Source organism: Cervus canadensis, chromosome 7 (genome assembly GCF_019320065.1).
Source record: "Cervus canadensis isolate Bull #8, Minnesota chromosome 7, ASM1932006v1, whole genome shotgun sequence".
Lineage (NCBI taxonomy): Eukaryota > Metazoa > Chordata > Mammalia > Artiodactyla > Cervidae > Cervus > Cervus canadensis.
The window spans coordinates 35,513,600-35,527,039 of NC_057392.1; the positions used below are offsets into that span (position 1 = coordinate 35,513,600).

The window sequence follows — 13,440 nt, forward strand, 5'->3', positions numbered from 1 at the left end:
GAGTTTGAGTAAGCTCTGGGAGTTGGTAATGGACAGGGAAGCCGGGTGTGCTGTAGTCCATGGGGTCACAAAGAGTCGGACATGACTGAGTGACTGAACTGAACGGAACTAAGACTGAGTGTTTAAATCCAGGGCCTAATAGAGCAGAAATCTGCACTCATTTTAAATTCTAAGACTTGAAGAGACAGAATGGCTTTCAGGCTTATTCCCAAAGGCCAAAAGGAGGAGGAGCCATATGTCAGAATTAGGGATGAAGTGATGAGGATAGGTTTTCAATGTATGTGGACCCACCCTCTCCCAATTTTGATACAAGTCACTCCAACTTCTATTTTGGGAATCTGTAATTGAAGGATGACGGTTGGGGGAAAAGTTGATTGAGGGCTTCCCTGAAGGTTCAGTGGTAAAGAATCCGTCTGCCAATGCAGGAGACATGAGTTTGATCTCTGATCTGGAAAGTTCTCACATGCTGCAGAGTATCTAAGACTGTGTGCCACAACCATTGAGCCTATTGGTCTAGAGACTGGGAGCCACAACTACTGAGCCCAGATGCCGCAATTACTGAAGCTCGCACACCCTAGAGCCTCTGCTCCACAACAAGAGAAGCCACAATTAGAAGCCTGTGGACTGCACCAAGAGCAGCCCCTGCTTGCAGCAACTAAAGAAAGCCTGAGCAGCAGTGAAGACCTAGCACAGCCAAAGATGAAAAAATTATTAAAAACAAACAAACAAAAAAACAGTTGATTACTTATGTTAGTATCTATAAAGGAAAAATATGTTGATCTGAAGGGGACTTGGCCAGACTTAGGCCAAGGACTTAGAACTTAGGCCAGAAAAGCGAAGTCATAGAGGTAGACTTTGACCACTGGAGGAGCGAGACAGAGGTGACTCATCAGGCTTCACCAGCATCACAGGTAATTTTTCCCTTAAAAATCGGCTGCCTTTGTCCTGACTTCATGCTTGTCATGCAGATTTCTGATTACTAATCTGACTTCCAAGGTAATCAGACACCTGGATGGTAAGGATGAACGCCTTCTGAAGTCTAGAATAGAAAAGACTGTTCCCCTTCTGAGCATTAGTATAATTTACTATGGAGCGTGTGTGTGCAGCTTGTGAGTGTGGGTGGTTTGAGTCAGATGCTCTGAGTGCAGAGCACTCAGGAAGTCAACAGTGCTGAGGCCATTCCCCAAATAGTGGTTAACTGAGCAAGTCAGTGTCATCTTTGAGAAGAGTGCCATCCAGCTTCCTCTTGCAGACTCTTCAGCCTTATCAAACCTCTTATTCCTCCTTATGCCCCTCTCCAGTGATTCTTTCTTTTGAAATTACTTGAAAATCTAGAAGTTTTCCAGTAGTGTTAGAAATCTGATAAGAGCAGTATTCAAACCTACCAGGAAAAAAATAAATGTAAATTGCTAAGTATTTTAGTCACATAGTCTATATAGTATCCTGGCAGTGTAGAATTATTTGTCTATTGTTCCCTCTTTTTTGCCTTTCTGGTTGGCAGAGCTCCTCCATCTATTTTTCCTTGGTCAGTGAAGTATACCTCCTCCTGACCAGTCACCCAAGCCAGAAACCTGGTACATCCTTGTTTTCTTACCTCTTCTTTGCCAATGTGTCATGTCAGTCATCAAGAGCCTCATCATTTCTAGCTTGAACCATTACAGTAGTCTCCTAAATATCTCTTTAAACACTCTAATCTGTCCTTCAGGTTGTTACCAAAGAAGTTGTCATTTTAAAAGTATATCTTTTAAAAACACACATCTGAAGTTGTTGCTTTTCTATGTGTAAACTAGTCAGTGGCCTTTTGTGTTTAACATGGAATGTAGGCTCTTCATACCTGGCTGCTTCCCCCTCCCCTAGAGACTCTTTCCTTCTTCCTCTCTGTGTTACCCTCTCCCTGCCCTCTCCAGTTATGGTCAGCTGGCTTGCCAGATTGCCTCACTCCTCTGCACACTTGAATGTGACATACATAAGCTTGTCTTACTTGATATTTCAGCAGCATTTCACATCATGGTGCACTCCCTCTGTTTTGAAATACCCTTTTCCCTTGATTTCCGTGTCATTCTTTCTGAACTTTTTTCTGCCTCTCTTGTATTTTTATACTTTTTTCTGGGTACTCCTCTTCCACTCAGCCTTTGTATGTCAGACTTTCTTCAGGTCCAGGCTTAGGTTCTGTTTTCCCTCTTACACCTGCTGTGCTCTGCTCTGTATCCAGTCATTTACTATAAGGGATTTTTATACTTGGCAAAAGTATATAAAGATCATTTACAGTACAGTTAATGTATGTTTTTCTCATAGCTCTTTGGTTACCATGGTAGAGTAAAGATACTTATCTGGATTTAGGTCAACGAGAACTGCCATAATATGTCAAGAGCACTGGTTTTAGGGGAGTGGAAGCCCACCCCATAATGAGTTCTCTTCAGTTTGAGCAAATAGTATCTTCCAGTGTCACTTTGGTCCCTTATTCTGCTGTTGTATAAAATGATTAGATTTTAGCAACCCTACCTCACCACCAAGAGGTTAATCCTTGCAGTTCATCAAGTAGCCTTTGACTTGTCACACTCTTTACTAAACTAGCTGAAACAGCTAGGTAGAAATTAGGGCAAGATTTGATCTTTCATTTAGATGAAAATTTTTCTTCTGGGTAATAAATTAGAACTGGTAGTTGAGACTCGGCCTAGTGTTTACTATAGTCGAGGTCCCTGCCAGGAAATTATTGTGAATAAAGTTAAAAATATTTCTAAAGGAAAGAATTATTGAGTAATCAAGATGTAAATGTCTGAGTGATGAAAATGTGCTGACTGCTTCTTGGAATGGCTCCACCTGAAAAGCTTGTTCCTGACATTCCATTTATAATACTCAAGAAATGAAATCCTTGATAGTTGTAAAGGGTTAATGCAGGGGTCTCATGGGGATGTGACTTAGCAGTGAAGAAGTGGTATATGAAGAAGTGATGACATTGCCAGGATTGAACAGGAGGCATCAGCATGGAGAAGAAAATTTAACCATTAGTATATCGAATATTTAACTTTAACAAAAATGTTAAGATATTATTACAATAGGCATTTTACATAATAGAGCATAAGCAAGATGTTTTCCTTTGCATTTTATTGTTTCTAATCGATATGTAGAACAGAAGAAATTGGGAACTGTCCCTTTAATAAAACCTTGTTTGCCTACCCTCTTCTAGTAGGAGTGGCTTAGGAACCTGTAGAGTGAGGTATGACTTCCAATTCTGCATTCTGACTGGTAGCCTAGAAAAGAGTGCTTGTGCTACAAACCAGGAAGTGACAAATAATGTGCTTTAAATTATAGTAGAGCTTGTCTTTTATAAGGAAAATTCATAACAAAACTAGAGGATTAAAGCAGTGATTTTACATAGTTGTCATTAAATGTTTGGAACTCTACTGTAGAGAAACCTTGCAGTGTACTTAGAATACAAAGCTTTCAGGGCTAGAAATTGATCTGACTTTTGAGCCTTATCTGATTACTGCTTGATTCGTCTTTATTTTGTTCAAGAGCTCAGCAGGCTGAACGGGGAGCCTTCCTCCCCATTGTTCCCAGGTAGGTGGTCAACCTTTGTTGATAGAAATTTTTTTTAAGTTTACTTAACCCAGGTTCTGCTGCTGATTATTGAAAGATTTATGAATATCAGTCTGGGTATATGTTTTGGTGTTTGAATATTCAACATGGCTGTAAATAATCATTTTTGTGACTTTGTGCCAACTTTGTAGAAAAAGTCATTTTTAACAAATTAGCAAATTAAGTGAGTGGCAAATTAAATGAGTTCTGTTTTGTTTTCTCTTAACCTTATATTCTCTTAACCTTATATATTTGTATTGAATTAATAGATTAAAATATATTGAAGTTACTCTATTAACTTCCTGATAGTATTTAATAATGTATTTAAAACATTTATATATGTAGTTGAATAAAATTGTATTTTTATTGTTACTATTTTACTCATAAGTTTCATTTCTTTCAGTTTTAGGAAGCTGTCAGAGTGTATAGCTAATTGTTTATGTACTTGTTTTAGTTTGTTTTTGGAATATTTTGATACCTATTATTTCTGAAGAGTTTTTATAAAAGCTTAATCTTCCATAAGTATATTGAAATATTGCTTGTTTCTCTTTATAAAGTTAACCATGCATTTATGACACTGATAGTGTTTCAAAGACATCTTCGGAACATATCAGTTATAATTATCAGAGCTAATTATCAGTATTAGCTAACTGCTATTGTTAAAAAAAAAGAAGCTATTCACAAATGGTTCTTCTGGAGTGGGAGTCAGACAGGTTGGGGTACCTTTAGGATTAAGCACAGTTGTTTCTTAACTTTCTCTACCACTAGTGATCCTTGTTATTTTTATTCTATGGACACTATGCTTCAAAAGACTTTTTATCCACTAAATAAGTAGTGTATATAAAATAATAAAATGTCAGAACCTTGTTGTTTACTGTTTATTAGATGTTCATTATTTCCAATGAGAGTTTCTTATCAGCCTGAGATAACCACTCTAGGTTAATAGAATTCAGCCCCAAACAAAGTAACCTGACATTTTACCCAGCTTGAATAACTTTATTGTAGGTAACTGTTCGGATATTTTTGACTTTTTGAAATAATGATATCTGAAGTTTCAACAGGTACTCTTATGAAATGCTAGTCATCTGGGAACTAGGAGTCTAAAGTGCAGAAATTTTGTTCTTAAAGTCTTTGAGTTTCCATGAAATGATGAAGGTCATCTAGTGTAATGTAACAAAGATACCAAAGCTACTAGACAGAGAGGATAAACAGAGAGAGAAAAAAAAAAAAAAGGAAATGTGATATTTGTTGTCGGGAATAGCTGGGAAGAATTCAAGATATCTGTATGTTTTGGCCCTGTAAAATCTCTATCTTTATCTCTACTACTTCCTCACTTAAAATTTTTACTCCAAGTAGTTTGATACAGTGTTTACTGACTCCAGAACAAATATTGCTTGTGTTTTTCATGATTTATTCTATATTTTTATGTAGACTTCTGCTCCCCGATTTTTAAATTTCTCCACTTCCTCTATTTGTTGCATTCTTTCAGCTCAGCTGAAGATCCTTTTATAATGTGAAGCCTTTTCTGATCATCCTAAACCACACTAATGTTTCTTTCCTTTATACTTCTATATCATGTTGATTCCACCAGTTCTTTAGTACGTAATTGTGTTATAGTTTGTCCTATTTAACTTTTACATAAAAGTTTCCCATGTTTTTTCAACTATATTATAATACGTTGTTAGAGAACAAGTAGGATATCATTTTTATCCTTTTTAGTATCTAGTGCAGTAATATACATTTGGTGTGCTTTAGTCGCCAGCTTGTGTCTGACTCTTTTGTGACCCCATGGACTGTAGCCCACCAGGCTCCTCTCTTCATGGAATTTTTCAGGCAAGATTACTGGAGTGGGTTGTCATTTCCTTCTCCAGAGGATCTTCCCCAACCCAGGGATCAAACCTGCATCTCCCACATTGTGGGCAGATTCTTTACCATTGAGCCACCTGGGTTGTCCTATACATTTGGTAGGTTCTAAATAAATATCTGTTGAATGAATGAGAGAAGTAAAGAATCTTGCCAGCAATTGCTTCATGTAATGCTGCCTCCCTCTACCTTGCTTAATTATGTAATTAACCATCTATAATGTTTCTAAAAATCAGACCATTGATTTTCATACTGTTACTATTTTTGTTTTCCTTTGTAATACATGAGTTTTTTATATTAGATTATTTAACCCTGATGGACTTAACAGAAACAGAAGATATTAAGAAGAGGTGACAAGAATACACAGAAGAACTGTACAAAAAAGGTCTTAATGACCCATATAACCATGATGGTGTGGTCACTCACTAGAACCAGACATCCTAGAGTGTGAAGTCAAATGGGCCTTAGGAAGCATTACTAAGAACAAAGCTGGTGGAGGTGATGGAATTCCAGCTGAGCTATTTCAAATCCTAAAAGGTGATGTTGTGAAGGTGCTGCACTCAATATGCCAGCAACTTAGGAAAACTCAGCAGTGGCCACAGGACTGGGAAAGATCAGTTTTCATTCCAATCCCAAAGAAAGGCAATGCCAAAGAATTTCAAATTACCACACAATTTCATTTCACATACTAGCAAGGTAATGTTCAAAATCTTTCAACCTAGGCTTCAACAATATGTGAACCGAGAACTTCCAGATGTCCAAGCTGGATTTAGAAAAGGCAGAGGAACCAGAGATCAATTGCCAGCATCTGTTGGATCATAGAAAAAGCAAGGGAATTCCAGAAAAACATCTGCTTCTTTGTGCTAAAGACCGATGTGTGGATCACAACAAACTGTGGAAAATTCTTAAAGAGATCACCTTACTTGCCTCCTAAGAAACCTGTATGCAGGTCAAGAAGCAACAGTTAGAACCAGACATGAAACAATGGACTGGTTCCAAATTGGGAAAGGAGTATGGCAAGGCTGTATATTGTCACCCTCCTTATTTAACTTATATGCAGAGTACATCATGCAAAATGTTGGACTGGATGAAGCCCAGGCTCGAATTAAGGTTGCCAGGAGAAATATCAGTAACCTCAGATACACAGATGACACCATCCTAATGGCAGAAAGCAAAGAACTAAAGAGCCTCATGATGAAGGTGAAAGACAAGAGTGAAAAGCTGGCTTAAAACTCAACATTCAAAAAACGATCATGCCATCCAGTCTCATCACTTCATAGCAAATAGGTGGGGAGACAGTGACAGACTTTATTTTCTTGGGCTCCAAAATCACTTCGGATGGTGACTGCAGCCATGAAATTAAAGACATTTGCTCCTTAGAAGAAAAGCTATGATGAACCTAGACAGTGTATTAAAGGAGAGGTCACTTTGCTGACAAAGGTCCGTCTAGTCAAAGCTATGGTTTTTCCAGTAGTCATGTATGGATGTGAGAGTTGGACCATAAAAAAGGCTGAGCACTGAAGAATTGATGCTTTTGAACTGTAGTGTTGGAGAAGATTCTTGAGAGTCCCTTGGACTGCAGGGAGATCAAACCAGTCCATCCTAAAGGAAATCAACCCTGAATATTCTTGGAAGGACTGATGGTACCTTGAAGCTGAAACTCCAATACTTTGACCACCTGATGAGAAGAGCCAACTCATTGGAAAAAAACCCTGATGCTGGAAAAGATTCAAGGCAGGAGAAGAAGGGAATAACAGGATGAGATGTTTGGATAGCATCACTGACTCAATGGACATGAGTTTGAGCAAACTCTGGGAAATGGTAAAGGACAGGAAAGCCTGGCATGCTGCGGTACATGGACTTGCAGAGAGTCAGACATGAATGAATGACTGAACAACAACCAATGATACTTACAAAGAAAGAACAAGCTGAACTTTATGGAAAATAAATAAAAATAAAGACTTCCCTGGTGGTCCAGTGATTAGACTTTGCCTTCTGGTGTAGCAGGTATGGGTTTAATCCCCAGTCGGAAAGCTAAGATCCTACATGCCTCACAGCCAAAAAACCAAAGCATAAAACAGAAGCACTATTGTAACAAATTCAATAAAGACTATAAAAGTGGTCAACATTAAAAAAAAACTTTAAATAAAAAAGGAAATATTCTAAACTCCAGACTTGCATTTTGCATTTTAGGAAAATATGATTTAAAATGTACTTATATATGAAGTTTCACATATAGTTAAAATATTCAGATACATTATAAATTAAGGGGAGGGGATTCTGAATTGATTGGAATTCTGAATGGTGAACCACCACCCTGGTACACTGGTTGGATTGCAAAATTTAAATCACAGATTAGTAATTGCCAGAAACTATGAACAAATTATTTTATAAAAAGAGGATTTTAAATATCTTGCCTCCCTTTCACAGTAGTTATTATAGTACACATTTAAAAATCATCTATTTCCAGTATCAACTCTGTCAGATACGTTCTGTTAGCTTACTTTTTATGGATGTAGAAAACTGACATCTAGAACGTCAAAAAACTCCAAAGCCATACATTAGTATCTGCACAGCTGGTCATTTTGACATCAGAATTCATGTTTTGAATTACTGTTTTATAATTTGTTATATTCCCAATGGTTAGGCTAATCTTTGTGTCATTCTAGAGCTTGACCAGATAGGAATTCTGGCAGCTGCTCCAAGAGAACTATGGCACTGAGGTAGGCTTAAATGCTGAAGAGATGGAGAACTTGTCCCTGTCTATTGAGGATACGGTGCAGCCAAGGTACCACAAAATGTTTTGAAATGTCAAGATTTATCAATCTTTAGTCAAAGCAGAAGTATTTTAGACTATTAATTCAGGCTTTCTGTTTCACCTTGGGTAAAATTTGCCTCTTGCTTCTCTGTGGTGAAAGATGAGGACAATGAATAATAGTTCATTAATTGATAAGCAAATACAGATCAGATGATGTAATGCTAAGTTTTTAACTGTCACCTAGGATTTGCATAAAGCATGGGGTTAGTAAACCTTTTTATTAAGGATATGGAGAAGTACCTACTAAGTACTTAGCTCATTTGTTGTTCAGCCGCTCAGTCGTGTCTGACTCTTTGTGACCCCATAGACTACAGCATGCCAGGCTTCCCTGTCCTTCACTATCTCTCAGAGTTTGCTCAAACTCATGTCCATAGAGTCAGTGATGTCATCCAACCATCTCATCCTCTGTCATCCCCTTCGCCTCCTGCCTCCAATCTTTTCCAGCATCAGGGTCTTTTCTAATGAGTTGGCTCTTCACATCAGGTGGCCAAAGCATTGGAGCCTCAGCTTTAGCATCAGTCCTTTCAGTGAATATTCCAGTGAATATCCAATGAATATTTCCTTTAGGATTGACTGGTCTGATCTCCTTGCTGTCCAAGGGACTCTTAAAAGTCTTTAGCACCACAGTTCAAAAGCATCAGTTCTTTGGTGCTCAGCCTTCTTTATGGTCTAACTCTTACATCCATACATGACTACTGGAAAAACCATAGCTTTGACTATATGGATCTTTGTTGGCAAAGTGACGTCTCTGCTTTTTAATATACTACCTAACATATATGTAAACAATAAAGTAAGTCAGCTGGAAGATATTTTGAGGGTACAAAGGTAATATGACTTTTCCTCAAGGATACCCTAGCGTCATGCTTGACTTGTAGTTGGCACTCAATAAATATTTGAATTCATTGATGAAAAGAGCTTATAGCACTATGGAAAATGCAAATACTTTTAATAGAGGGTTGAAAATGATAAGGGCCAAAAAGAGCAATAGGTAATGTGGAAAAAATTCAGAGTAGAAAGAGACTATTTTTGACTGATGGGAATTCACTTGGAAGAGTGGACATTTTTATTAACCTGTCAAATAAAAGTGCATTTTGTCCAGTGGTAATTGAGATCAAAGCAATACAAATAACTCAGGAAAATACATGAAAATTCTGCAGTAAGCATTATGCTAAGTCAAAGGAGCCAGTCACAAAAGATCATATATTGTATGATTCCACCTACATGACGTGGAGTCCAGAATCAGTAAATCCATGCAGATAGAGAGTACGTTAGTAGTTGCTAGGAACTGGGGGAGAGGAAGAATGAAAGTGACTGCTAATGGGTATAGGATTTCCTTTGGGGTGATAAAAATGTTCTAAAATTAAAAAGTGGTGATGGCAGTAAACAATTGTATTATACACTTTAAACTGGGTGAATTTTATAGTATATAAATTAAAAAATATAAATTAAAACTTAATGAAAAATTTGGTAAATTACTTATTTAAAAATTCTATAGCAAATAAGTCTTAAGATGGAAAGCTTTTGAAGTCTCAGTGTGTGTACATATACAGATAGTCTTCTAGTTGTACTGATCCTATTTATATTGTGTCTGCTCAGCACTAATATTTTGCAGTCTTTTTTTTTTTTTAACATGGGTTACACATGTATATTGTATTAGTTTTCTGTAAAGCTAAAAATTTCCATTGGACTACTCTCCTTGTAAAGTTTACTAGCCTCTCTCAGGTACTGGAGTTGGGTAGAAAAGCACCTGACATAATGCAGAAAGCCTTGGATGGTGGTAAAGAAGATCTGGATTCTAGTCTGAACTTTACCACCTAGTAGCTGAGCAAACTCAGGCAAATCACTTAGCCTTTCTGATCCTCAGTTTATTCATCTGTAAATGGAGTCAGTTAACCTAGGTGATCTCCAAGATCCCTGCCAACTGGAAAAGTTTCTAGTCTTTGAAGACAGAAAGTAAATATTTTTGATCTGCTGCTTTGTGCACTGTAACACAGTGTAACATCCATCTTTTCTTAGGTGACTGCTTTCTAAAAGAAGATGTGGCAGAATCCTCATTTGCTCTTCTACTCTTTTCCCATTCTTCCATGTAACACAGTGTAACATCCATCTTTTCTTAGGTGACTGACTGCTTTCTAAAAGAAGATGTGGCAGGATCCTCATTTGCTCTTCTACTCTTTTCCCATTCTTCCAACCTCTGAGAGAACTGTGTCTGCCTCAGACACAGACCTTTCCAGACCTTTATTTCCTCTGCTCTTTCATCTTTTTTCTCTTCACTTTCAAGCTTTTCTTCACTCTCCTTCCTCTTTTTTTATTTTTCCACAATCTACCTCCATCCTTAAAATCCTCAGCTACAGACACTCAGCTCATGGTTTCGTCTTCAGGAGCCGTTTTTCTTGTTCCCTCAAGGTGCTACCATTCTATTGGCCAGGAGTAGACCTAAGTATTATTGAGTGGAGTAGAATAGTATAGACTCTTCTTGCTTTTCTGTTTCTTTCTCAGGATAACTTGGCTTCAGATGTCAGGCTACTACTTTATTTTAGAAGAGCTTTACATCTAAATATAGTAATGATCAATTAGTAATACTAGTTGCTCAATAAAGTTGAGCACTGTAAATGAGATCCTTTTGTGCTCCTTTTATATTTCATACACTTTCCTTTTTTTTTTTTCCACTCCCTGCAAGAAAAGCAAGTCCCAAGGCATTTATTGTAGTCTGTGTCCCTATGATCATTTGAAAAGCTTCTCCTTTAACCTTAGGAATTTTTGTTCTCAGGAATGAGGAGAACATGGACTGATGGATGGGCTCTGTGCTCAGATGTCAGGAGGTTCCCCTTCTCAGAGAGATGTGCTATCTCAGTTGGGACTGAATCTGAAGGGAGGGGATGAGATCTAAAACTGTCTTCTGGTGCCATCTGGCATCCAACTCAAATACTTACCATGACCCTTTCTAAGCATCTTCATTGTTCACAACTAAAACTTAAACAAGCAGGGTTCAATGTATTAGTTGCTGTTATGGCCATTTGTACTTGGTTCACTTTTCAATAGTTTCTGAAGTTTATAAAATCTTACATAAGCATATTTTATTTTCAGCAGTGAGATCAGTGGGTTAAGAATATAACTTTGTTATAGGTAGAAGCTTATTTGTTACTTAAAAAAAATTGTCTTCAAAATGCTTTATAATAGAAAAGGACCTGAATGAGGAGACTAAGTCAGTTATTTGTGCAGAAGTAACCTTGTTTATGTTTCTATGCTCTGTTTCTTACAGAAGTCCAGGAAGAAGCAGCCTGGATGACTGTGGGGAGAGAGATGAAAAATTATCCAAGTCAACCAGTTTTACCCGTGAATCAATTAGTTGGGTTTCAGAGTCAGAGTCAATTGAAGGAAATTCACCAGAAGGGGTTGGTATATGATTCCCTTTTCAAATCTATCTGATATTGCCATGTTTTCATCATAATGGAAGATCAAATAAAAATACAGTATACAAAATGTTTAAACACTTAAGATGTGAGGCTGCTCTTTTCGGGCAAGAGTTTTAAGCCTTTAAATAGCAGAGATTATATGGGAATAATATGTGTTTCTGTTCAGACCTGGATATGGTGCAGAGTTACCAGGCAGTTTCCTGAGCATCAGTCTGTAAGGAGGATGCGTGCATGCCAAGTCGTTTCAGTTGTGTCTGACTCTTTGCGACACTATGGACTGTTGCCTGCCGGGCTCCTCTGCCCTTGGGATTCTCCAGGCAAGAATACTGAAGTGGGTATTCTTCAGCCATGCTGTCCTCCAGGAGATCTTCCTGACCCAGGGATCGAATCCACATCTCCTGCAGCTCCTGCATTGCAGGCGGATTCTTTACTGCTGAGCCACTGGGAAAGCCCCTATAAAGGGGATAGACATTTTTAAAAATAAATAAGGTGGAAAAATTCATAGCAGAATTGTTCTCAGAATAGATAGGGTATGTAATGGAAGGATCTGTTTTGAAGGGGAGATGAGAACCCTGAGCACCATGCTTGAGTAACCACAAATGCTTGTTAAACCGACTGCTAAATCAGACGTACGTGCTAAGTTGCTTCAGTCATGGGGCACTCTTTCCAATGCTATGGACTATAGCCCACCAGGCTCCTCTGTCCATGGGATTCTTCAGGCAAGAAATGGGTTGCCATTTCCTTCAGGGGATCTTCCCAGAGATCAAACCCGTGTCTCTTACATCTCCTGCATTGGCAGGTGGGTTCTTTACCACTAGCACCACCTGGGAAGCCCACTACATCAGACACATCCAGTTAATTTTCATAGTTAGCTAGTTAGGGCTTCCCTGAGAGCTCAGTTGGTAAAGAATCTGCCTGCAATGCAGGAGACCCTGGTTTGATTCCTGGGTCAGGAAGATCCCCTGGAGAAGGGATAGGCTACCCACTCCAGTATTCTTGGGCTTCACTTGTGGCTCAGCTGGTAAAGAATCCACCTGCAATGCAGGAGACCTGGGTTTGATCCCTGGGCTGGGAAGATCCCCTGGAAAAGGGAAAGGCTACCACTCTAGTATTCTGGCCTGGAGAATTCCATGGGTCCATGGGGTCACAAAGAGTCAGACACGACTGAGCGAATTGCACTTTAGCTAGTTAGTTTCTTTGTTTATTTTTTTAAGTATTATTATAAGCCTATCAATTTAAAAAAAGTTTTGGTGAGTTTCTATCAATCAAAGTCATTATTATTATTACTTTTTATACTCAGATTGTCCCCTCTGCCAATAGGAGCCCCTTCAAGTTGGCTCCTCTGTCCTTTTGAAATAATCAATAATTTTTGACAGCTTTCTTTCTTTCTGGTACAATAATGTGTCCCAAGCATTTTTTATATTTTCAGTCCCAGACTTAGTATCAGCTACTTGTCTAATGAGCCATAGATTTTAGTGAAGGATGGCACTTAGAAACCACATTCTAAGTGATGAGAGTGTGCAGCTTTTGTTCTTCTGATTGGTGATGCAAATTTTGGGCCAGTGCTGAATTTCTTATTTTAAATCAAAGCATTGGCTTCAAACTCTACCTCTGCCACTTTCTAACTGTATGACATTAAATAAATTAATTACTTAACCTCTCTATGCCTTTGTTTTCTCAACAATAAGATGAGGACACTAATACCCCATAGGAATTTTTAAGTAAGGACTAAATTAATTAATATATATGAAGGTACATTGAATA

At 38.1% G+C, this 13,440-nt stretch overlaps 1 protein-coding gene across 17 annotated transcripts in view; it reads left to right on the forward strand.

Annotated features, from left to right (window-relative positions):
* Positions 1-13,440, forward strand: part of GRAMD1C (GRAM domain containing 1C) — a 105,088-nt gene that overhangs the window by 60,874 nt on the left and 30,774 nt on the right. For 15 of the 17 annotated variants that reach the window (XM_043474877.1, XM_043474873.1, XM_043474889.1 and 12 more), the window contains 2 exons: positions 8,112-8,230; positions 11,523-11,655. In XM_043474877.1, coding sequence (XP_043330812.1) covers positions 8,187-8,230; positions 11,523-11,655 — 177 coding nt within the window. In that variant the 5' untranslated portion in view covers positions 8,112-8,186. Of the gene's footprint in view, positions 1-3,200; positions 3,562-7,328; positions 7,450-8,111; positions 8,231-11,522; positions 11,656-13,440 lie in introns of those variants that run through there. The other 2 variants (XM_043474874.1, XM_043474886.1) reach the window with 2 other exon arrangements.